Source organism: Paramormyrops kingsleyae, chromosome 4 (genome assembly GCF_048594095.1).
Source record: "Paramormyrops kingsleyae isolate MSU_618 chromosome 4, PKINGS_0.4, whole genome shotgun sequence".
NCBI lineage: Eukaryota > Metazoa > Chordata > Actinopteri > Osteoglossiformes > Mormyridae > Paramormyrops > Paramormyrops kingsleyae.
Genome location: NC_132800.1, coordinates 25593525 through 25620614, shown reverse-complemented (window position 1 = coordinate 25620614; position 27090 = coordinate 25593525). Strand labels below are relative to the sequence as shown.

The 27090-nt window shown below is 44.4% G+C and overlaps 2 protein-coding genes across 2 annotated transcripts in view; one reads left to right on the top strand and one right to left on the bottom strand.

The window, feature by feature from the left end:
• Positions 1-20019, top strand: part of LOC140577651 (protein NLRC3-like) — a 159364-nt gene extending 139345 nt beyond the window's left edge. Inside the window, exon 17 of the mRNA XM_072710933.1 lies at positions 19393-20019. Coding sequence (XP_072567034.1) covers positions 19393-19584 — 192 coding nt within the window. The 3' untranslated portion in view covers positions 19585-20019. The remainder of the gene's footprint in view (positions 1-19392) is intronic.
• The window catches only part of LOC111846294 (protein NLRC3-like), a 303153-nt gene that overhangs the window by 254987 nt on the left and 21076 nt on the right, over positions 1-27090 (bottom strand). The gene's annotated exons all lie outside the window — the stretch shown is intronic.

The following is a 27090-nucleotide window of genomic DNA, read 5'->3' as shown; positions in this document are numbered from 1 at the left end:
GGCCTGGGAACGCCTCGGTGTACCCCCCGAGGAGCTGGTGGGGTTAGCTGGGGAGAGGGAGGTCTGGGTGCCTCTACTGAAGCTGCTACCCCCGCGACCCGAACCCCGGACAAGCGGCAGATGATGGATGGATGGATGGATGGATGGAGGTTATATATGTGTCTGTGTCTTAACATATTTTCTTTTTCCAGTCTGAACAGCTATAATCTCACAGAGACATGCTGTGACACGTTGGCTTCAGCTCTCAGATCAAACTCCTCACCCCTGAGAGAGCTGGACCTGAGTGACAATGACCTGCAGGATTCAGGAGTGAAGCTGCTCTCTGTTGGACTGGGGGATTCACACTGTAAGCTGGAGATACTGAGGTCAGTCTTCCTGGGTATTCCACACTGTAAACTGGGGGTAGTGAGGTGAGTATTACTGGGTATTCCACACTGTAAACTGGGGGTAGTGAGGTGAGTATTACTGGGTATTCCACACTGTAAACTGGGGGTAGTGAGGTGAGTATTACTGGGTATTCCACACTGTAAACTGGGGGTAGTGAGGTGAGTATTACTGGGTATTCCACACTGTAAACTGGGGGTAGTGAGGTGAGTATTACTGGGTATTCCACACTGTAAACTAGGGGTAGTGAGGTGAGTATTACTGGGTATTCCACACTGTACGCTGGAGATACTAAGGTAGAAAATAACCAATGATTTCAAAGTAAAGCAGGAGTATCTAAGTCTACAGGTTGAGTTAAAAAGTAACATTAGACTCGCTAAGTGGAATGTCGAAAGGAAGATTCCATTGGAGGCTAATGATGGCATTAAAGGTTTCTTTCAATATTTTAACTCCAAAAGAACTATAAAAGCTGGAATCACTAATCTACAGGATAGTAAGGACCTTTTAATTGAAAATGAAATTGATACAGTAAATGAGTTTAATGATTATTTTACACGGGTGTTCACAGTAGAGGAAATGATTAACTTACCAGCATTTAGTACAAATACAGTGTCGTATATAAACAATATACAGCACCCTCCACAATTATTGGCACCCCTTGTAAAGATTTGTAAAAATGGTTAGAAAAAATCCACTTTTTTGCAAAGCAGCTTCATCTCACACTGAATTTTTTTGAAAAATCCAACCTTTCATTGAAATAAATTTATTCAAAGAAAAACAAATCCTTCATCAAGAAATAATTATTTTCATCAAAAACACATGTGCCATGATTATTGGCACCCCTGCTTTTAATACTTTGCACAGCCCCCCTTTGCCAGTATAACAGCACTGAGTCCCCTATAACATTTTATAAGGTTGGAGAATACAGAGCAGGGCATCTGAGTCCATTCCTCTGTACAGAATCTCTCCAGATCACCCAGGGTCCGAGGCCCTCTCTTGTACACTCTGCTCTTCAGCTCAGCCCACTGGTTTTCAGTGGGGTTCCGGTCAGGGGACTGAGATGGCCATGGCAGAAGCTTGATACTGTGGTCAGCTAACCATCTTTGTGTTGATTTGGACATGTGCTTAGGATCACTGTCCTGCTGGCAGATCCAATGACGGCCCAGTTTTAGTTTCCTGGCAGAAGCAGCCAAATTTTGATATAAAATGTCCTGGTATTTCATGGAGTCCATAGTGCCATGTACCCTAACGAGGTTTCCGGGGCCTTTGGAGGAAAAACACCCCCAAAACATCACAGAACCTCCACCATATTTTACAGTTGGGATGAGGTTCATTTCATTATATCCATCCTTCTGTTTACACCAAACCCACCTTGAATGTTTATTGCCAAAAAGCTCAATTTTTGTTTCATCAGACCATTGAATTTGATTCCAGTCAAAGCTGTAGTGATGTTTTGTAGTGATGTTCCTGGCACTTACATTTTAAGTAACTGACAGAAAAGGCTTCTGTCTGTCATACCTTTCAAATAATCTGTTAGCATGAAGGGGGCTTCTGATGGTTTTTTCAGAGACGTGGTAACCCCAAGATTTTACTTGGTCTTGTAATTCACCAACAGTCATCCTTGGGGATTTTTTGTCTCTCTTATGATCCTCCTCACTGTATGTGGGGGCTAAATAAACTTGGGTCCTCTTCCAGGCAGGTTTCTAACAGGTCCAGTTGATGTCCACTTTTTAATTATTGCCCTAACAGTAGAAAAGGGCATTTTAAGGCGAGTAGCTATTTTTCATACCCATTCCCTGACTTATGAAGGTCAGCACACTTCTCCCTCATTTGGTCTGTGTGTTCTCTTATCTTTCCCATGTTGATGGATGACTAAGGGAATTTGGCCTCTGTGTCTCCTCATGTTTGTACCCCAGATAATCAGGAAGTCATGGATTACAGCTTGAAGGTTCCTATTCACTCCAATCAACTCAAAAATGTACAATTTACAAGGGAAACATGCTTCAGTTACATTGTGTTCACTATAATTTGCAGGGGTGCCAATAATCATGCCACATGTGTTTTTGTTAAAAATAATATTTCTTGATGACGGTTTTGTTTTTCAATGAAAGGTTGGATTTTTCTAATTTTTTCAGTGTGAGATGAAGCTATTTTTTCTTACCCTTGTACAAAGGGGTGCCAATAATTGCGGAGGGCACTGTATGTATAACTGAGGCTGATGTGGTACAAAGCCTAGCTAAGCTCAAAATAAATAAATCACAGGGCCCTGATGGCATCTTGCCTATACTTTTAAAAGAGATGAGGGATATTATTATCCAACCTTTAACTTTACTATTCCAGAAATCCTTATCTGCTGGTGTGATACCTTCTTATTGGAAGTATGCTAATATAATGCCCATATTGAGAAAAGGGGATAGAAGTAATCCAGCATATAATTATTAATTTATTTAATTACATAACTGGAAAAGTAATGGAAGCTATTAGTAGTTATTAGAGAAGTCACAGTGGGTCTGCGTTCATAGTGCGGTACCACAGGGTTCTATTTTAGGACCACTATTTTTCCTAATTTACATTAATGATATTGACACCAATACATACAGTAAACTGGTTAAATTTACAGACGACACCAAGGTGGGTGGTGTAGCAGATACTGATCTAGCAGCAGAGAGGCTACAACAGGATCTAGATTTAATTAGCGACTGGGCTGATACTTGGCAGATGAAATTTAACACAGATAAATGTAAGGTAATCCATGCAGGGAGCAGAAATATAAAGTACAAATATTTTATGGGTTCCACTGAAATAAAGGTAGCTGATTACGAGAAAGATCTCGGTGTGTATGTTGATGCTTCCATGTCCCACTCTCGCCAGTGTGGGGAAGCAATAAAAAAGGCCAATAGAATGTTGGGTTATATCTGTAGGTGTGTGGAGTTTAAGTCAAGGGAGGTGATGTTACATTTATATAATTCCTTGGTAAGACCCCACCTAGAATATTGTGTGCAGGTTTGGTCACCATACCTTAAGAAGGACATTGCTGCCTTAGAAAAGGTGCAACGGAGGGCTACGAGAATGATTCCTGGTCTTAGAGGAATGTCTTATGAGGAGAGGTTAGCTGAGCTGAATCTGTTTAACCTTGAGCAAAGGAGACTAAGCGGGGACATGATCCAGGTCTATAAGATTCTAACAGGTCTGGATGCTGTTCAGCCAAATGGCTATTTCAGTATTAGTCTAAATACTAGAACTCGTGGTCATAAGTGGAAATTAGCGGGAGAACATTTTAAAACAAATTTGATGAAGCACTTATTTACACAGCGTGTAGTTAGAGTATGGAATAGTCTTCCTGCTCCTGTAGCGGAAGCTAAAACCCTGGGTTCCTTTAAATCTGAGCTAGATAAGATTTTAACAACTCTGAGCTATTAGTTAAGTTCTCCCCAAAGATCTTGATGGGCCGAATGGCCTCCTCTTGTTTGTAAATTTCTTATGTTCTTATGTTCTTATGTTCTATAAACCAAGCGAAAATGGTAGATTATCTGGATACAAATAACATTCTGAAGGATAACCAACATAGAAACATTTTTGTGTGACTGGGTATACAGCAGTGTTGTTTTTGACAACCATCTTAGATTTAGTCTTAGTCTTAGTCTTTTGGACTAAAATGCTTATTAGTTTTAGTCAAATTTTAGTCACTTCTATATGTGATAGTTTTAGTCCAGTTTTAGTCGACAAAAACTCAAAAAGGTTTTAGTCTAGTTTTAGTCAAAAAAAAAGAAAAAAGAAGTATAGTCTTTTAACAAATTAATTTAGGTCAATAAGTATTGGAGATTGCTGCTGGGCAGTGTCACACATAAGTTGTGAAAATAGCAGCAGATCTATAAGTTCAACACATTGTGAGCTTGCAGATCAGATATTTTCACCAATAATTACAATAATAAAGGAATGGTTTTAGACATATAAGGTTTCCACCCAACTGCAAATACTTTCTGATCTAATGATTGTACATTACACACAGATAAAGTGGTAACAGTGGAATCAATGTTCATTACTCCAAAAAAGCCAAAAACAAAAACATTCTACTTCAGCAATTGTGGCTTTTAGACTGAAGCTAGCAGACTCTTCGTATAACAATAACTCGACCTGTTTAACATATCAAGTTACACGCTGACAGAACATAGACACACAAAGAGATGACCACACCGTCACTGAATGTAAACATGGCTAAACATGCTGCTAAAGTAACACACACACAATGAACTGACGTTAGCGTAACAAAAGCTAACTTTAGCCTGAAGTTAGCAGCCCATTTGCGGCAGGAGTATGTGGAAAACTTACTAATTTATAAGCTTACTATGAAATTTATCACGAGCCGATTGTCGAGTAACATTGTAACGTTACGTAGGCTATACGATATGTTAACAGCACTTGTAACTTATCTTTGAAAAAATATCCTTGTGGTGAGCCTTCAGGTGCCGCTTAAGGTTGGTCGTATTTTTTCCACCTACTTTGTGGCCACATTTGTCACCGTCTTCCTTCACAATACACTCTGTTTTATTATCTGCTGGGTTATATTTAAAATGCACCCATATGTCGTCTCTACGTTTGCGACCACCAAGCCCCTGTGTTGAAACTGCCGCCATTGTGGTCCATTGTCTGTGATGAGTGACAACAGTGGGACGTGTTGAGCACGTTGTGCGCTGCATGCCAGGTGATGGGCGTGACCAAACAAGGATAGAATGCAGCAACAGATACTTTTTAGGTTTTAATTGACACGCACAATAAGCAGAAATGTCATGCATTTTAAACGTCTGACAGACCACCCACTAACATTTTCGTCCATTCTCGTCTCGTCAACGAAAACTCACACAAGTCTCGTCATGTTTTAGTCATCAAAGAGCAGTGTTTATCTCGTCACCGTCTCGTTATCGTCATGAAAAAAAGTGGCGTCAACGAAATGATTTCGTCATCGTCATCGTTGACGAAAACAACACTGGTATACAGGCCCACATAGCATGCAGATAATTATCTGTGACACCCATGGTGCACTGTGAGCAGGTATCCAGGCCCACATAGCACGCAGATAATTATCTGTGACACCCATGGTGCACTGTGAGCAGGTATACAAGCCCACATAGCACGCAGATAATCATCTGTGACACCCATGGTGCACTGTGAGCAGGTATACAGGCCCACACAGCATGCAGACAATTATCTGTGACACCCATGGTGCACTGTGAGCGGGTATACCACCAGCCAGCGCACAATGTCCATGATTTACAAATCACTGACTGAGAGTGTGCTGACATTTAACATAGTGTCATGGTATGGGCAACTGTCAGTTAAACAAAAGAACAAACTGGCACAAATCGTCAATCAGGCCGGGAAAATCATTGGACACAAACAGCATCAACTCTCCTACTTGTACACACAGATTTTGACAAAAAAGGCACAACAGGTTTATCAAGATTCTATCCACCCTCTTCATTGTGCATTTCAATTGTTGCCATCATGCAGGAGACTTGTAGTCCCGTTAGCCAAGAAAAAAGGCTACAAGCGGTCATTTGTTCCGTCAGCTGTAACTATTCTTAACAAAGACTTTTTTATTAGCAGATAGTGTTATTATACAGGTATTTTATGTATTTTGTTTTAAATTTATTTATGTTACATTTTTTTGATTTTAACATTTTATTTATATTTAGTTGTATTGATATATGTTTATTGTGTATAGTCTTGTTTGTATTGTGTGCTTACGTCACTGTTAAAGATGAATTTCCATCTGATGTAAATTTGATGGACATTAAAGGAATATTCTATTCTATTCTATTCTATACAGGCCCACACAGCATGCAGATAATTATCTGTGACACCCATGGTGCACTGTGAGCGGGTATACAGGCCCACACAGCATGCAGATAATCATCTGTGACACCCATGGTGCACTGTGAGCGGGTATACAGACCCACACAGCATGCAGATAATTATCTGTACACCCATGGTGCACTGTGAGCGGGTATACAGGCCCACACAGCATGCAGATAATCATCTGTGACACCCATGGTGCACTGTGAGCGGGTATACAGACCCACACAGCATGCAGATAATCATCTGTGACACCCATGGTGCACTGTGAGCGGGTATACAGGCCCACATAGCATGCAGATAATCATCTGTGACACCCATGGTGCACTGTGAACGGGTATACAGGCCCACATAGCATGCAGATAATCATCTGTGACACCCAAAACTTGCCTATTCTCAACTCCATATTTATGGATTGAGTCTTTCAATGTCATATTAAAAAGGAGGCGGAGATGTGTAATCCCTTTCTGTTTCCATGAGTGATAGTTAATAGTGGGATTGTGAAGTAGGAATTACAGATTATTCTATATTGGGGTGTATTTACAGGGTATGAGAGTGCAGTTTGTGATTTTAATGGCTTTCCACTGGGCTGTCAGCGTTCTGCAAATGGCAGTATTGTTGAAGCAGTTATGTTTCTTTAATGAAATATTGAGAAAGGGTAAGTCTGCACGTCTGAGATTTTTACAGTACAGCTGCTCCTGCTCTAACCATGTAGTTTGAACATTTAGTTAAGTGTTGCAGTTGATTTGCTAAGTAAAAATGAAGAAAAATCTGAGCTTGTAATCCGTCTTGAGATTAATTTTCATATGTGGAATGTTTGATTTTTGCATTTTTGTTTTTCCAGTAAAAATGTGACATTAATGAGTTCAGAGTTTGAAAGAATTTTTCTGAAGGTATGATAGGAAGCATTGAGAAATAGTAATTAATCTGGAGGAGAATTTTTATTTTGTTTGTTGAAATATGTCCTATTAGTGAGAGTGGGAGATTCATCTTTTGTTTTAAGTAAGTGGGAGTAGTTTAGGGTAAGTCTGGCAGCCTAGGCGAGATATTGATACCCAAGTATCGGATATTTCCGGTGTGAAATGGACCATCCTGATCAGCAGAATCCCAGGCATCTTCAGACAGTGAGAATATTATGGGTTTATTCCAGTTTATTGTGTAGTTTGATAGTTTTGAAAAGGTATTAATAAAATTAAAATTTCATGTAGTGAGGGTTGACGGTTTTGTGCAAAGAGCAAGATATCATCTGCATAGAGAATTTTATATTGAGTTATCAGTGTGAATTCCATTTATTTCACTGTTCTGTCGTATTGCTGCTGCAAGTGGTTCTATGAAGATGGCAAACAATGAAGGAGAGAGTGGGCAGGCAGGCCGTCTTCCCCATCAGAGTGTAAATGCAGGTGATGTGATCCCATCTGTGACACTGTAGCTTTGGGTGAGGTGTACAGATTTAGAAGCTTTATTTAGATTTAGAAGCTTTATTTGTCATTGCATAAAATAAGTAGTATCAAACACAACGAAATTTAGAGTTGCCACTCTTAGTCAGTGTTTTAAAACTAATATAGTTGAAAATTAACAAATCAGCCCCAAGGCAGCCTACCCACACTCACTCATACACTCCCCCCAAACCTATTCACTCCTCTCACCCAAAACATTAGTCCCTACCTTCCAGCCAAAACAAGACACTCCCCTGCACAAAGGTATAACATTGTAGCAAACATAACAGCATCAGACTATAAAACGCCTGGTGATAAAGTGCGAAGGTGAGGAGGATAAAGTGATCAAATACAATTTCCAGAGACATAGTTAATCATTGCAGACGGTGGAGGGAGGGGGGGGGATTGGGGTGGTGGGTGGCCAATGTCTGCAGTGGGATATTGCTTTTGTTAAGTGAACGTATGGCCCAGGGAAAAAAGCTGTTGGAAAGTCTTGTAGTGCGGGCGTTTATTGACCTGAACCGCCTGCTGGAGGGAAGCGGGTTGAACAGGTGGTGGGCTGGGTGGGCAGAGTCTTTGAGAATGGACCTGGACCTGCAGACGCAGCGGGAGTCGGCGAGCTCTTCCAGGGAGGGCAGAGGGCGGCCTATGGTCTTTTGGGCTGTGTTAATGACCCTCTGCAGGGCCTTCCTGTCTGCTGCTGAGCATCCCGCATACCACACTGTGATGCTGAGGGTGAGTATGCTTTCGATGACTGACTGGTAGAAGGACACCAGCAGCTTCTGTTCCAGATGGTTTTTCCTGAGAATTCTCAGGAAGTGCATACGCTGCTGGGCCTTCTTAGTTATTGCTTTAGTGTTGATGGACCAAGTGAGATCTTCGGCGATGTGTACCCCTAGGAATTTAACTGACGCCACCTGCTCAATGCAGTCCCCGTGGAGATTTAGTGGAGCATGGGCAGTGCGTTTGCGTCTGAAGTCTATGATGATTTCCTTGGTTTTTAATGTGTTGAGAAGTAAGTTGTTTGATGTGCACCAAGTTGCAAGTGACTGCACCTCATCTCTGTACGCTGTCTCATCGCCCCCTGAAATGAGACCGACCACTGTGGTATCATCTGCGAACTTTATGATGAGGTTGGAGGGGTGGATGGGGGAACAATCTGATGTATAGAGTGTGTACAGGAGTGGGCTCAACACACAGCCTTGGGGGGAGCCAGTGCTGAGTGTGAGCGAAGGGGAAAGATGGCGACCGAGTCTCACTTGTTGTGGCCTATTGGAGAGGAAGTCTTTAATCCAAGCGCAGGTGGAGGGGGGGAGGCGTAAGTCCAGGAGTTTTTTGACCAGAATGTCCGGGTGTATTGTATTGAAGGCTGAGCTGTAATCTATGAAGAGCAGTCTTGCATAGTTACCCGGGTGGTCAAGGTGTCTCAGCGTCGCATGGAGGGCGATGGCAATGGCGTCCTCAGTGGAACGGTTTGCCCTGTAGGCTAACTGGTGGGGGTCAGATGATGGAGGGAGGTAGTCTTTGATGTGCTTGGCAACCAGCTTTTCCAGGCACTTCATTGCCACAGATGTTAATGCCACAGGCCTAAAGTTGTTTAGGTTTTTGCAGGCAGATGTTTTTGGAACTGGAATGATGGTGGAGGTTTTCCAGCAGTATGGGACGATGGCTCGGGACAGGGAGATGTTGAAGATCTTGGTGAAAATTCCTGCCAGTTGGTCTGAGCACGCCTTGAGTACCTTGCCAGGTACTCCATCCGGTCCAGCTGCTTTCCTTGGGTTAACCTCCCTCAGGACCCTCCTCACCTGATGTTCCTGGAGGAGTAGCAGGGTGTTGGTGAAGATTCCTGCTAGTTGGTCTGAGCACGCCTTGAGTACCTTGCCAGGTACTCCGTCCGGTCCAGCTGCTTTCCTTGGGTTAACCTCCCTCAGGACCCTCCTCACCTGATGTTCCTGGAGGAGTAGCAGGGTGTTGGTGAAGGCTGGGAGGGGGGCTGAATGACCATTTGCCTCGAACCGGGCAAAGAAGTTATTTAACTCCTCTGCCATTGTACTGTAGCATCGGCGGAAGGGGGTGTGATCTGGTGGCCCTTGTAGTTGGTGATGTTTTGTAATCTGTGCCACACTTGACGTGGGTTCTTGTCTGTGATGTATCCCTCTATTTTCCTTTTGTATGCGACCTTAGCAGCCCTGATGCCCTTCTTCAGGTTAGCTCTGGATGCACTGTACAGTGCCCTGTCTCCTGACCTGAATGCTGCGTTGCGGTCCCTGATGAGGTGCCACACTTGACGTGGGTTCTTGTCTGTGATGTATCCCTCTATTTTCCTTTTGTATGCGACCTTAGCAGCCCTGATGCCTTTCTTCAGGTCAGCTCTGGATGCACTGTACAGTGCCCTGTCTCCTGACCTGAATGCTGCGTTACGGTCCCTGATGAGGTGCCACACTTGACGTGGGTTCTTGTCTGTGATGTTTCCCTCTATTTTCCTTTTGTATGCGACCTTAGCAGCCCTGATGCCCTTCTTCAGGTTAGCTCTGGATGCACTGTACAGTGCCCTGTCTCCTGACCTGAATGCTGTGTTACGGTCCCTGATGAGGTGCCACACTTGACGTGGGTTCTTGTCTGTGATGTATCCCTCTATTTTCCTTTTGTATGCGACCTTAGCAGCCCTGATGCCCTTCTTCAGGTCAGCTCTGGATGCACTGTACAGTGCCCTGTCTCCTGACCTGAATGCTGTGTTGCGGTCCCTGATGAGGTGCCACACTTGACGTGGGTTCTTGTCTGTGATGTATCCCTCTATTTTCCTTTTGTATGCGACCTTAGCAGCCCTGATGCCCTTCTTCAGGTTAGCTCTGGATGCACTGTACAGTGCCCTGTCTCCTGACCTGAATGCTGCGTTGCGGTCCCTGATGAGGTGCCACACTTGACGTGGGTTCTTGTCTGTGATGTATCCCTCTATTTTCCTTTTGTATGCGACCTTAGCAGCCCTGATGCCCTTCTTCAGGTCAGCTCTGGATGCACTGTACAGTGCCCTGTCTCCTGACCTGAATGCTGCGTTGCGGTCCCTGATGAGGTGCCACACTTGACGTGGGTTCTTGTCTGTGATGTATCCCTCTATTTTCCTTTTGTATGCGACCTTAGCAGCCCTGATGCCCTTCTTCAGGTTAGCTCTGGATGCACTGTACAGTGCCCTGTCTCCTGACCTGAATGCTGCGTTGCGGTCCCTGATGAGGTGCCACACTTCACTCGTCATCCAGGGTTTTTGGTTGGGGAATACCCTAACGCGTTTGGTGATGGTGACTATATCAATACAGTAAACAATGTATGATAGCACAGTCACTGTAAATTTCTCCAAATCGTGGCTTCCAAAAACACTCCAGTCCATGGTTGTGAAGCAGACTTGAAGCTGGGAGAGGGCGTCCCCGGGCGAGGTGTTGATCACCCTGGTGAATGGCTTGCTTTTCCTGATGTAGGGAGTATAGGCGGGTACGAGATGCAGCGAGAGGTGGTCCGACTGGCCAATGTGAGGGTGTGGCTCTGTTTTATATGCATGTTTAATATTACAGTAAACATGGTCAAGGGTGTTGCTCTCCCTGGTGGCACATTTCACATATTGGGTGAATTTAGGGAGAACAGTTTTCAGGCAAGCCTGATTAAAATCCCCAGCTATTATGTGTACCCCATCCGGCTGGTCCTGTTGTTGTTTACTAATGCATCCATGAAGATAGCTTAGAGCTACGTCCACGTTAGCATCTGGGGGGATATATACAGCCGTAATGGAGACAACAGTTAGCTCCCTAGGTAAGTAAAAAGGGCGGCAGATGACAGTTAATGCCTCAAGATCAGGGGAACAGTATTTATGAGTAACATGGCTTTGTGAGCACCAGTCATTGTTGATGTAAATGCAGAGACCACCTCCTCTTTTCTTACCAGAGTCACTGTTCCTGTCGTTTCGGTGAATGACGCGGCCTGCTAGCTGCACAGCATTGTCGGGTATAGCAGGATGTAGCCAGGTTTCAGTTAGGATCAGCACACAGCAGTCCCGGACGAAGTTGTTATTTGCTATCCGTAGCTCTAGGTCATCCATTTTGTGCACGATAGATCTTACGTTTGCCAGGAAGACGCTAGGGAGCGGTGGTCTGTGAGGATCCTTCTTTAGCCTCTTCATCAGGCCGGCTCGACATCCCCGTTTCTGTTTCCTGTCCCGTCTCCGTCGTCGCTGTCTGTGAGAGCCGACAACAATCCATGGAGATCCCGGTGTCCTCCATATTTCAGGTTGTATGTTGTTGGCTTGTTGGAAATAGTCCGTGACGGGAATGCTGTTTTGAAAACCGATGCTGATCAGGTTTGCATGACTGTATACGCATTGTGCTTGGCAGAGTTCGCCATACAATTGCCGCGAAATACAAACTAAACACATTAAAAAGCACCGAACTAGAGGGCACTCGCACGCGCCGCCATCTTTGCACTTATGCCGATATTAACCCATTTTAACCCAGTGGGTGAACGACTCTCCGAAGCCAAATCTTTGTAATGTGTTAAAGAGAAATGTCCAACTGCTGTCAGATGCCTTTTCTGCTTCTAATGATGTAATTATAGATGTGCGTGTGTGAGTGAATGGTGTGTGAGTGACTGGTGTGTGAGTGACTGGTGTGTGAGTGTGCCCTGCGATGGGCTGGCCCCCTGTCCAGGGTTGTTCCCCGCCTCGTGCCCATTGCTTCCGGGACAGGCTCCAGAACCCCCGCAACCCAGTCGGATAAGCGGGTTGGACAATGGATGGATGGATGAATGGATGATGTAATTATGGTTTTAGTATGGGTATGCTGAGCAATATTGACTAAATTAAATGATTTATGGATGTTTTCTGAGGCAAGTCTTGTCTTGATGAAGTCTGATCAGGATGGATTATAATAGGAATGACTGTCTCTAACCGAGTGGCGAGAGCTTTTGTAATGACTTTCAAGTCTGTATTCATTAGTGAGAGTGACGGGTAACTGGAGGGCTGTGTTGGGTCTTTATCAGGTTTCAATAACACTGTAATGGTCGCTGTGCTCATATGTGATGGGATTTGTGATGTATGTTTAATTTTTCTATCTGTCTATTGAAGAGTGGAGATAATACATCCCAAAAATGTTAATAGATTTCTGCAGGGAAACCATCCGGTCTGGGCACTTTATTGTTAGGCATTTGGTTGAGGACCTTATGGAGTCCTGATGTTAATGGTGCATCAAGGGTATCTGCTATTTCATTGGTTATTATGGGTAAGTCTAGATTATTTATTTAAAAATGATTCTACATCAACTGCATCTGGTTCTTGTTCTGAGGAGTATATATAGGTTCTTGTAAAATGTTCGGAAGGTGTTGTTCATTTCGCGTCATTATTGAAATATTTATTACAGCAGTAACTTTTACTTATAAGTAATGCTTGTAACGGTGAGGTGATCTTATTTATTGGGGAGTTTTTGTCTGTCTCTCTGCAGGCTGTCAGGCTGTAGAGTCACAGAAGAAGGCTGTTCTTCCCTGGCTTCAGCTCTGAGGTCAAACCCCTCACACCTAAGAGAGCTGGATCTGAGCTACAATCACCCAGGAGACTCAGGAGTGAAGCTGCTCTCTGCTGCACTGGAGGATCCCAGCTGTAAACTGGAGAAGCTGAAGTGAGTACAGAGTGTGTGTCTGACACGCTACAGATACTTATGCATGTATGTGAAGAAGAGGCACCAGTAAATAAATGGATACAGCAGCACTATGTCATTCTGCTTCTCCTATAGTGTGGACCACAGTGGAGAGTGCAGGACCAGACCAGGCGCACAGAAATGTAAGTGTGTTTGCATGTTTTTATTAATAATACCATTAATACTATGCTATGGTTGTATTCACACGATTGTTGTGATGAGTGTGGCTTTTTCCACTGTGTGTAGATGGATTTCCATGTTTGTGTTTAGGTGAGTTTCTGTTTGTGTCATTTTAGAAAACATCCAAATGAGAAAAATAAAACATCAAAATCATCACCAAAAACACTATCAACTCATCTAATTGTTTTTAAAAATATTTTTTACAAATACTTTATAGCTGCTCATATTGTATTTGTGTGGGAGTGTAAGATAGTTAAAATATATTCTGATGTAGTTGTACATCTTTAATTTCGCAAAAAAAAAAGGAATCACCACGGTGCGGCGCCGCATCTAGAGTCACGCGCGTGGTAAGCGGTTCTCTATGGAAGCGTATTGCATTTACAGTATCTGAATTCTGCTTTTCCGAATTAACGTAATAATCATCCTGTTTTTCTGAGTAGTAAATTTCTGTTTTTCTGAATTAATGACATAACTTTTCTATTTTTCATGATGCACGATTTGTGTAGTTTAATCCGCTTTTATTTATGGTTTGTAAACGGTATTATCATTAGTTTGCCGACTTTGCGCGGCACCTATTCCGCCCCGCTTGACACCGCAGTGTTTCTCCCGGATCAGCAGATACAGTCTGATCCGCTTCACGGAAATAAGCCGATGCATGTGAAATGCATTCAGAGCGGCTTTACTGTGACTAAAGACCTTGTCAGACAATCGCTGTAATACTGGATCCTCATGGAGCGCAACTCCGGCGCCAAAATCGTCTTCGGAGGCGTTTGTATCAGAATCCAGGTCCAAACTTCTATTAAATATGACTTAAAATATTTAATAATATTACTTAAATATTCTGTTATTGATGGCCATTTTCAAGCCGCACGCGCCGGATTTAGCGGTTAGAAGGAAAGACACTGACTTTTAGTATTAATATCTGGTGCCGTTTTGTGGTAAATATGCTTGTGATGAATGTGTCTGATGAATGTCGCTGCTTTGTAATTTTATTTACCCGTAATTAAGCTGTTAGTTTAGCTCGCGCCGCATTTTGGCGGCTCTTCCCGCCGGTGTCGCGCGCCGTCCGACATTAGTGGTGGGCGGATCGATCCAAGTATCGATAATATCGATAATAATGTTGGTATTGATATTGTAACAGCGTGAGATTCGGCTGTAAACACACTACAGAGAAGCGTAGCTTTCTGAAAGCAGGAGCTATCATTTATTGCACACACTTCAGAAAAAGCACTATCATCATCCCCAAAACCCGCAGGTCACTAACAGCAACAGCCTTCACGCTAACGGTAGATTAATTGAATAACAACTATTTCCTAAACCATTCCCGTAAATGTTCAACCTAAATATCCCTGTTATAACTAAACACCCCCCTTGTACCAAAATAACACAGAACTAACACATTCTAAACACAATTCTCCCTTCTACGCCCCAAAGCATTCTGGGAAACTCCGCCCCCAACCCTCCGAATTGCTACAATATTGATCGATACCAGTTTAATGAGATCGATACTTCAGTTTCAAGTTTTCTCCCGAATGCACTGCGGCTGTCTGTGTTCGCGCTGGTGCTCTCAAATGCCGCTACTGGCTGTCACGCGACTCAGCGGCGCCAGCTAGCAAACAGAGTAAACACGCACACGCACACATACTATAATATTTAAAATAAAGTACAGTGGTACCTCGGTTCTCGAACTTAATCCGTTCCGGACTCCGGATCGAATCCTAAAAAGTTCGAGTTCTGATCGAATCTTTTCCATAAGAAATAATGGAAAACTAATTAATTGGTTCCAGGCCCCCCCAAAATTATATCTAAATATGTTTTTTTTAGTATTTAAACACAAAATGAACAGGATAAAACAAGAAGAGCATTTTTTTCTTAATGGCTTCCAAAACGATAAAGATCTTATCCCAACATTACCCCTGTCCTGCCCCGATTGTCCGCTCCTTCCGTGTGCCACGCCCCCTCGTTAACTTCGTGTGGGATCCCCATGTGATCGGCTGTTTCTGGTTGTTGTCACTAGTCCTCTGTATTAAGAACGCGTTTCAGTTTGTTTCCCCAGTCCGGTCATTGGGTGCGTTGGACTTGCTTACAGCGCTGGCTTAAAGCAACGCATTCTGATCCTGACGCAATGCATTACGGTTAGATGCATTGCGACAGGGTTGCCAGGTCCCAGAAATATTTCCAGCCCAATGACAACTCAAAATCCGCCCAAATGGAATGAAAACTAGCCCAATTTTTCAGTGTCCAATCAGATTAGACAACGGCTGGATTCCCACAAAGGGCCTTAAAATAAATTTATATAAGTTTAAGTTTAAAGTATTGGCCTTTTGTCTTACCCAAATTCTTAATATCACACACTGTGTTTTTTTTAATACACAATCTCATGCAATAAAGGTCAAATAAGAACATGTCCTCTCTGATATTTTCTGACCCTATAGTCAGAAGTACTAAGTTGTACTTACTTTTTCTCTTCTCAGCACTTCTCTCTGATGCTTTTCTCTCCAGATCTGCGGCTGTTCTGTTTACACACAAGCATCAATATTAAAATGAACACAGTTAAACTAAATTAACATACACTGGCTTTTATCAATATTATTACAAATATGCTTACTGGGTGAACTTGAACACTTTTCCCTTTGTTTTTGTTGTTGTTTGTCTTCTCTTTTTTCAGAACTTTTCACAACATTTTCTTCTTAGATGGTCTAACTGCGCAGCCTCATTTTGATTACAGATTTGAACAGAACTATATTCAATCTCAGGGCTGTTTTATTTTAGACATTAGTGCTCTCTTCCCCACCCTTCTCAGGTGGTGCTGAATAGATTTCAGCAGTAAAGAGAGAAAGCATCCGTGGTGATGGTTTAAATTGATGGCAGCATATGTTTCTTCTTTGCATGTAAGCTCGAATCCTCATTATATTTAGCAAAGAATTCTGCTCTAGCCTGTTTCGTAGCTTGTTCTTTATCAGTGACATTTGGGAAAATGAACGCTCAACTGCTGCATTGCTGAATGGTAGAGCAAGAAGACTCAATGCAAAATTACCAAGATCTTCAAAGTTTCTATCACCTGCAGTATCTGTGTATGCAGAAACTTCTACCCAGAAGTCCTCTGTTTTGCCATCTTCTGCATTGTTCCATTCCAGAGTGTGAATTACTCTCCACTGTTGCTCTGCTTTTCCTACATCTCCCTTGAAGAGGTGGAAAAAGGGAAGATCATCAATCCTTGGCTTACTTGACGACAGAGTATGACTCGGTGACAGGAATTTGAGAGCCTCTAACTGTTTAATGTTATCTGGAAGTCTCTTCCTAATTTCCTTAGATAACTCTAGCATGTAGTCCCTGCACCTGCGTTTCATGTCCTGCTCAGCTAGGTCACTTATTCCATTGGCTTCAAACAAAGCAAGACGGAACTGCACCCCAAAGTCTACGGCATCAAGTGGCAAAAGATTCTCATCAGAAAGGTTAAACTCCATGATGTCTTGCCAGCTCTGGAATGTCTTCGGCAAACCTATGCGCTCAAGCAGGGACCGGTAAAATGTTAGAAGTTCCGTAAGAAGTTTTGCAGGATCAGGTTTGTCAAGTTGAAAGATTTTATTAAGTCTGTTTAACTCTGACACAATTGGTTGGAGGAATTTCAGGTATATCAGGTTAATATTGTCACTATACATTTGGTACAGCAGTTCCGCAGCATAGCTCCTCTCACTGTCTTTTGTCAAATGAAAATGCAACTTAAGCTCCACATACTGTGAAAGGATCTGGTTGATGCACTCACTAATAGCAAGCCACCTAGTGTCAGACAGTTGCAGAATCTTCAGCGGGCTTTCACCTACATTTATGGTTTTGTACAGTTCAGAATATATTTGGAGACGCTGGGTGGCATTTGAAAACCAACTGTAGGTCTGAGAAACCATGTACTCAACATTTCTGGGGAGGACACTGATGGCTTTTGATGCACAGAGTTGAAGAGAATGGCACACACACTTTATGTAGACAATATGAGGATTGCGGTCACGGAATTTCTGTAGCACTGAATTATGTTGCCCACACATTGTATTACAGCCATCAGTTGCATGACCGATGCAATTCAGTATGGACAATTTGTTTTCATCCAGAAATTTGAATAAAGCATTTGCTATGGTAAGTGAATCACCAGCTACTACAGTATATTGATCATTCCTGCAAAAGTGCTGATGATTCGTGAGAGCTTTTTGCTGTAATATCTGATGACTATACACAGTTGTTATTTGGTCGTGATATCAGTGCTCTCATCAACAATGAGAGAGTATGGTCCATTTCCTACATCCTCCAAAAGGTCTTCATGTACTACTGGTCCTATCACTGAATTAATTAGTGCTGTGCATTTCGATCGATGCAAACTAATGCCTTTTTTCGAAATTTCTTCCACAACACTTCCTAAGTGGTCAACAGTGTAAGTGCTTGAGTGACAAGCAACATGGGCAGCCAGCTTCAACTCTGCCTCTTTCACAGGTGCATTATTTCTTAGAAAGGAACTGCCTGTGTCAAATAATGTTCTGGCATTTGAGAAAGGAGCCGCATTTTTTTTATGTTTTTCAGTCGCAGCATGAGCTACCAGATCACCGTGGTGAGCTCTTACTTCACATTTGCAATATTTGCAGAACGCTTTTCTATCATCATTTGGAACACTTCGAATCCACTCCTTTAATCCTTTCTCTGTCTCCCATTCTTTGCGATACTTCTTTCCATACTTTCCCCATTTACCTGACATTTTAGAATGCTGCTTGTTCATCCACAGACAACCGAACCGACGCTTCTGACTACAACGCTCTCATGGAGTGACGTGATGATGATGCTTGATTTGTGATGTCAAAAGCACATGTGGCGCGCGCGCCTACTCGCGTCTCGCGAGCAGCAGCGTTTGTTGCCAAGTATTCATTCCCGGGGATCAACACCCAGTAATAAAAGGTTCCCTTTTATCTTTGTCCACAATTATTTTATTTTATTTATTTTTTTGCGGCCGTGGTACATTATAAATGTAGCCCAAAAAACCGCAACCCGCAACTCCTTTTCTAAAATAGCCCAATTGTGCGGGAAAACCGCTACCCTGGCAACCATGCATTGCGACCTCTCACGCGGCTGCACAAACTGGAACTGCCTCCGTGACGACACACCTTTGCCCTTATTGGCTGAAGAGTTTGGTTAAACGCATGACGTTTGTATCCCAGGCAGTTCCGATGCATAGTCTGCTATTTCTCCCAAATATCACGTAAAGCAGTGAGAGCTGGTTTTCAGTTAATTTACCTGGTAAAATAAAGTTTAAATAAATTACATAAATGCTCTAATAGTATACGTAAGTTAGTGGTTTATTTATTGTTAGTTACTGTAATGTTGCGCTGCTTTATTTGGTTAATCATCCAGTCTGTGAAGAAGGCATTCAAGTAAGAATTGCATTGTAGTATCACTCATTTCCTAATTTATATTAGGTAATTAAGAAGTATCGATATCGGTATCGTATCGGCGATACTTTCCCTGTATTTACTTGGTATCGCATCGATACCAAATCTTGTAGTATCGCACACCACTATCCGACATTTCCTGAGCTATTTCATAAACTTCAGTTCCCGCTTCGTTCGGGGAAGCTGTGCTGTTTTTATATTGTACAGAAACATAAAGTACAGGCTGCCTGATGGTATTAATAATTCTTCCTCCTGCCTACAGACTCCTGCCAGCTGACGCTGGACCCCAACACAGCAAACAGACGCCTGTCTCTGTCAGGGGGGAACAGGAAGGTGACATGGGGGTGGGAGGAGCAGCCATATCCTGATCATCCAGAGAGATTTGACTGTGAGCCCCAAGTTCTGTGCAGAGAGAGTCTGACTGGCCGCTGTTACTGGGAGGCTGAGTGGGATGGACGTGAAGCCCTGATAGGAGTGACTTATAAAGGGATCGAGAGGAAAGGAGGGAGTGACTGTCTGCTTGGAGACAATGACAAGTCATGGATTCTGGACTGTGATCCTGTTAGTTACTCTGTCTGGCACAATAAGAAACAGACTCTCATACCCATAGAGCCCTCAGGCTCCCGCAGATAGGAGTGTATCTGGACTGGGGGACTGGTGCTCTGTCCTTCTACAGAGTCTCCTCTGATGGACTGACCCCCCTGTACAGATTCACCTCCTCATTCACTGAGCCCCTCTATCCAGGGTTTCGGGTTTATAGAAACTCCTCAGTGTCACTGTGACGTTTTGCTGGTTCTCCTAAAGTTAAAATATCTGCTTTTTAACCTTTATAATCCTTTTTACTCTGAAATTTATGTTTGACAAAAATAAATGTGTGTTCAGTGAGCTGAATAAACATGAAAAATAGTTTTATAGTTTTTCTCTCTGACTAAAGTGTAACTAAATGTAATCCTGATTTGGGGGGGGGGCTTTCCCCCTCCCCTGTATATGTACATTTATATATTTATGCCTATTTACTGTATTTCCTCCCTGTACAGTGACAATAAAGGCTTTCTGTTCTGTCCTATTAATGCCCTGCTTCAGCGTCACCCAAAGCATAACTGAGTAACATAATGAAACCACAGTCTGATGGATTAAATTAAATTAATTCACTTTACTACTGACACAATTAGAGTAAATCAGTGTAAATAATATCAATTTAACTGGAGACATAACAGAAACAAAAATCATTGGAAAATAGAATAATATCCAGTTAGTGCCCTGGTTCAGTGGATTAAAGTAAATAAAATTATTAATTTATTTGATTAAATAATGAAATTTGTTTTTATCAAATAATAACCCACCTCACTGTGAAAGGTTTGGTTCCGCCCCCGTCGGGCAGAAGGGGCCGGTGCCCGTCCACTCTCGCCACCCCCACCCCACTGTGAAAAGTCTGGTTACGCCCCCGTCGGACAGAAGGGGCCGGTGCCCACCCACTCTCGCCACCCCCACCCCACTGTGAAAGGTCTGGTTACGCCCCCGTCGGACAGAAGGGGCCGGTGCCTGCCCACTCTCGCCACCCCCACCCCACTGTGAAAGGTCTGGTTACGCCCCCGTCGGACAGAAGGGGCCGGTGCCCGCCCACTCTCGCCACCCCCACCCCACTGTGAAAGGCCTGGTTACGCCCCCGACGGGCAGAAGGGGCCGGTGCCCGCCCACTCTCGCCACCCCCACCCCACTGTGAAAGGTCTGGTTATGCCCCCGTCGGACAGGCACCCTTACCCCCCTGACTGGTCAATCGCAAAGGTAGTCTAGGTAGATCGTATGGCATAAAAAATAGTGGATGGATGACACGTTCATGTTTTGTATTTTTATAGTAGGTAGATAATTTTGATCTGGTCAGTTATAAATAGCTCGCAAGCTGAAAAAGTGTGGGCACTCCTGCTGTAGTCAGTTATAATATATATATCAAGCTGCTGCCATATTTCTTATATTCATTGGACACGTCAATTCACAGAACAAGCGATCCAGAAACAATGTGTACTTTTCAGGGAGGCCACTAGGTGGAGACAAAACATAGATTACTAAATATAAGAGGTTCAGAATTAAATTATAAGAAAGCCGATCTATGTGCGATATTTGTAAAATACCATGACGACTCCATTTTAACTGGACGCTTCTTTTTATGCCAGTTTGTAATTAACAGTCATTTGCGTTCTTTCATAATAAAAATAAATCAAATATTATGAGCCATAAATCATCCGTATATGTTGCAGGAACAGACATCGCGCCGCTGAAGTTCAGCACTTTCCCGTTTGAGATGAACGTGATGTTGCCGTTTCCTGCCCGGCGACCTTTAAAAATCCATGACAGCAGCGGTTAGATGCATCGTGTGCAGCGGCCATATTCACGGACGACATCAAGCTGATCACTAAGACTTAGTTTGTGGTTAATTAATACAGAAGTAACAGCACATTATTTGTGCCCCCTCAGGTAAAGTGTTACCCAGAGGCGCATCTTGTCAGTAGGCAGGGCAGGCAGCTGCTTGGGGCCCCCAAGTCACTAGATGGCGAACCATTTTTTGTTAATGTCAGATTATTTATTAAAATGATGACAAACACTGGTTAGAGGGGGGGCCCCCAGTGAATTTTTGCTTGGGGCCACAACAGACCCTAGGATCGCTTCTGGTGTTACCGATGAGAGAACACTTTGAAAATCAGTAAATAACATTTTCTCTTGCCTTGACTGCATGTCTAAATCAGACCTAGACATGTTTGAGTAGATTATCATGGTTCCTCTGGTTATTGCACTTACACACACAATATGAAGAAAATGTAAGTGAACAGAAATCTCCATGCAATGAATTAGCATCCTGTGAGTGTGTTTCAAGTGCTGCAGCCCATACATTAGCAATGGGCATCAGATCACTGTATTCAGCAGAGTGAGGGGTTATTCAGAAAGGACGAGTGTATTATTATAGAACAGATCGATAAATCAACTTGTTTAAGCAATTATTACTGTATGTCTTGTCCAATAATCCAACATGCTTTCCCAGCTGGCAGCTTTCAAGGAGGATTGACCTCATTATTCTTGGTAAACTAGACATTTATGAAGGCCTCTATACCTTAACAAGCTTACAATTAAATGCAGCCCAATGTTGCGCTGCCCAAATGCATGAATCCATTTCCAAAAGCTGTTTATCTGGGTCCCCGCGATGGGGCACCTTGGATATGGTGCCAGTATCTCACAGGCCTTGGACACCTAATCACTCAGGCATTTCTGAGCTGCATCTTTATTTAGCCTAATCGTTATTTTTTTGTCTAGGAAACCAGTGTGTGGCCTGAATGAAAAGCTAATGAAAGCTAATTCAGTGGCGGAAAAAGGTTTTCCTTGTTATTTACATATATTTCAGAGGTTCACAGGGCTGCCAACTTTGCTCAGCTGGCTGGTGTGACATTTTCAATTGGAGACAAGTCTGCACACGTATTTACATGTATGTAACAGATTTATTACCTTCTAAATAGTCTGTAGGGTTTGCAAACTACCCCAATGCTTTTGATGTAGCTAATTATAAGATTATAATAGAATAATATAGATTTGCCCTAAGATTTCCTGCGTGAGCCTTACAGTCAGGAAGTGTGAGCGTCACGCCAGATGCGTGAGAGTTGGTAACCCAGGGTTCAAAGCCCAGTAAATGGGCCTTAAACTGCTTTATTGTTCTTTCATTCCACAAAAACATGAGCATCAGACATTAAATGCTGCTGAAAAAGCCCCTGAGACTCAGACAGATATGTGAGGTGTGTTTTAAAGGACCACACCTAGAGGCGGCCGTAAATGACGAGGGCTCGGCCTATTAGCCGCAGCGTAACCTCCACAGTCTGTATAAATAACGCGGCACCAGACCACACCTAGAGGTGGCCGTAAATGACGAGGGCTCTGCCTATTAGCCGCAGCGTAACCTCCACAGTCTGTATAAATAACGCGGCACCAGACCACACCTAGAGGTGGCCGTAAATGACGAGGACTCGGCCTATTAGCCGCAGTGTAACCTCCACGATCCGCATAAATAACGCGGCACCAGACCACACCTAGAGGTGGCCGTAAATGACGAGGGCTCTGCCTATTAGCCGCAGCGTAACCTCCACAGTCTGTATAAATAACGCGGCACCAGACCACACCTAGAGGCGGCCGTAAATGACGAGGGCTCGGCCTATTAGCCGCAGCGTAACCTCCACAGTCGGTATAAATAACGCGGCACCAGACCACACCTAGAGGTGGCCGTAAATGACGAGGACTCGGCCTATTAGCCGCAGTGTAACCTCCACGATCCGCATAAATAACGCGGCACCAGACCACACCTAGAGGTGGCCGTAAATGACGAGGACTCGGCCTATTAGCCGCAGTGTAACCTCCACGATCTGCATAAATAACGCGGCACCAGACCACACCTAGAGGCGGTCGTAAATGACGAGGGCTCGGCCTATTAGCCGCAGCGTAACCTCCACGATCTGCATAAATAACGCGGCACCAGACCACACCTAGAGGTGGCTGTTAATGATGAGGGCTTGGCCTATTAGCCTAATATTAGTCTATTAGGCTAACACTTTGCTGGGCGTTGTGCCGGCATGGGCTGCGATGTGCCTTACACTGAAGGAAATGGTGAAGATGAGAGTTAGGGTTAGATTAGGGTTAGGGTTAGGTTTTTTAAAGGGGTTACAAACCCCCAATCCTGTGTCCCAGCGAACTGGAAACACAGTTCTGCACGGTTCTATCTGGGCAAATCCATAGAGTGCATCCTCCCGCTTACGTACCAATCCCCTTAGTTAAAGTTTTTTAATTTCCCCTTTTATTTTTTTATCTTTTTATTTTGCAGGGAACGGCGGCGGTGAAGACCTAAAGGACCCAGAGGAGTTCCAGATACCAGGCAGCAACCCGGGGGAAACGCACAAGGAGCAGCGACGACGCCCACAGGTAAGTATGAGCCCTTAAATAGACCTTTCTTTAGGTTAGGGTTAGGAAACGCACAAGGAGCAGCGACGACGCCCACAGGTAAGTATGTGCTCTTAAATAGACCTTTCTTTAGGTTAGGGTTAGGAAACGCACAAGGAGCAGCGACGACGCCCACAGGTAAGTATGTGCTCTTAAATAGACCCTTCTTTAGGTTAGGGTTAGGAAACTCACAAAGAGCAGCGACGACGCCCACAGGTAAGTATGTGCCCTTAAATAGACCTTTCTTTAGGTTAGGGTTAGGAAACTCACAAAGAGCAGCGACGACGCCCACAGGTAAGTATGTACCCTTAAATAGACCCTTCTTTAGGTTAGGGTTAGGAAACTCACAAAGAGCAGCGACGACGCCCACAGGTAAGTATGTGCCCTTAAATAGACCCTTGTTTAGGTTAGGGTTAGGAAACGCACAAGCAGCAGCGGCGACGCCCACAGGTAAGTATGTGCCCTTAAATAGACCCTTCTTTAGGTTAGGGTTAGGAAACTCACAAAGAGCAGCGACGACGCCCACAGGTAAGTATGTGCCCTTAAATAGACCTTTCTTTAGGTTAGGGTTAGGAAACGCACAAGGAGCAGCGACGACGCCCACAGGTAGGTATGAGCCCTTAAATAGACCTTTCTTTAGGTTAGGGTTAGGAAACGCACAAAGAGCAGCGACGACGCCCACAGGTAAGTATGTGCCCTTAAATAGACCCTTCTTTAGGTTAGGGTTAGGAAACGCACAAAGAGCAGCGACGACGCCCACAGGTAAGTATGTACCCTTAAATAGACCCTTCTTTAGGTTAGGGTTAGGAAACGCACAAGGAGCAGCGACGACGCCCACAGGTAAGTATGAGCCCTTAAATAGACCTTTCTTTAGGTTAGGGTTAGGAAACGCACAAGGAGCAGCGACGACGCCCACAGGTAAGTATGAGCCCTTAAATAGACCTTTCTTTAGGTTAGGGTTAGGAAACGCACAAGGAGCAGCGACGACACCCACAGGTAAGTATGTGCTCTTAAATAGACCTTTCTTTAGGTTAGGGTTAGGAAACGCACAAAGAGCAGCGACGACACCCACAGGTAAGTATGTGCTCTTAAATAGACCTTTCTTTAGGTTAGGGTTAGGAAACGCACAAGGAGCAGCGACGACACCCACAGGTAAGTATGTGCTCTTAAATAGACCTTTCTTTAGGTTAGGGTTAGGAAACGCACAAGGAGCAGCGACGACGCCCACAGGTAAGTATGAGCCCTTAAGTAGACCTTTCTTTAGCTTCTGTAATTATATTTGTCCTTTTCTTTACTTTCAGGGTTCTCGGACTGGCACCCCCAACAGATCTGACAATAGCCCCCCCTCAGATCTGACCTTCTGTGGTGATTGCCTGCGGTATCGGCATTACCCCAGGGGCCCCCAGAGGCACCTCCCAGCGCCTAAGACCCCCCCCCCCACCCAGAGTCAATCCGTTGCCATCCGGACCAAACACATTCCTAATAAAGCCAGTTTCTCCAGCACTGTGTCCCACGTCCTTCCTCCATGGAGGCTTTTTTTTACCCCTGTCGTGTCGGCAGTTTAGCAAGCAGGATGTTAGTCTGGGTGCTTTATTGTGCCAACACTTTTATTTTGCCAAGTGGAGCTTCGGATTAAGCTCCTTTTGCTACTTGAGATGAGTGTGCAGGTTAACATGGAATGATTCCCAGTGAGTGTGCGAGGCCACAACCACACCGCCCCGGGGCCCCCAGACGGCCAGGAGAGCCCCGAGCGATCATGGACCCAGCCGCCCCACAGCGGCCAGGTACCCAGGCCCCCCGCCACCGGAGGGCCGCTCGTCCGCCCAAGTAGGCAGAGGGGGGAGCCACCGGGCGCCGACCCAGGACCTGCACAGCTCCCCCCGCCCTCCAAGGCCCTATGTGACAGAGTGGTGTGACATGGATGTACAGTGGTCCCTCGTTAATCGTGGGAGTTATGTTCTAAAAATAACCCGCAATAGGTGAAATCCGCGAAGTAGGATTCTTTAGTTTTTTACAATTATTATAGATGTTTTAAGGCTGTAAAACCTCACTACACACTTTATACACTTTTCTCAGACAGGCATTAACATTTTCACACTTTTCTCTCTTGTTTAAAAACTCTCAAAGATTTTTCCGTAATTCCGCAATGGCGCCCTACAGCCGCGTAACTTATACCTTCCTTTAGCATGTCCAGAAGCCCAACTTTTTGTGCGATGGTTAGCATCCTCCTCTGCCTTTTGGGTGCTACCACAGCTGCCTTTGACGGTGTAAAACATTTCGTCGACATTGTTGGGTTAGTTAGGGAGAAAACTTACAAACATACAGTACAGCACTTCAGAGTCACGCTGCCAGCGATCGAAGATTTATGTAAATTTGACAAGCTGAACGCATTCTGTACTGTACAGGAGACGCGGCACGGAGGAGATTGATTGACAGTGGTCTACAGCCAATCAGGAGCCAGAACACAATGCGCTAATCAGGACGCAGGACACAATGCGCTGTAAAAAAAAGCATGCAAAATTGCACAAAGAAAAATCCGCGAAACTGTGAGGTGGCGAAAGGTGAACCGCGTTATAGCGAGGGACCACTGTATGTCTAAAATGCAGTTAAAATAATGGGGGGGGGGGCGGGGATGAGTGGCTAATCACCCTCCCCCTTCCCTCTGTGTGGTGCGGTGTGATGTCTTGGTGTGGAGTCTAACGTGTAATTAAAAGGGATGGGGGGTGAATAGCTGATCACCCCCCATTACCTATGTGTGGTGTAGGTGGATGCGGGCCGGGGGGGGGGGGGGGGGGCGTAGGGTGATAGGTGATAGTGCTGCAGGGCAGCAGGCATCAGGCAAGACACACCCGGACGCGCAGCACCAACACCCAGGGGGCCCCGCAGCACCCCCCGCCGCAGCGCCCCCCCACCCCAATCCGAGGAGGTGTCTGGGGCCTCATCTGCACCAGCGTCACCGACGAGCCGTTCATACACAGATACCCACATTCACCAAACACATTCACGTGCTCCCCCGTCCCAGGCCATACATGCAGACATACAGAACATGCAGACTCACCAGATACACACACAGACACTCATCTCGAGGCCCGGCAGCAGATGCCCTGGAATTGTCCAGTGGACGGCTCCAGAGGATGTTCCCCCACCCCCCAGGTCGCAGGCTAGTGGCAC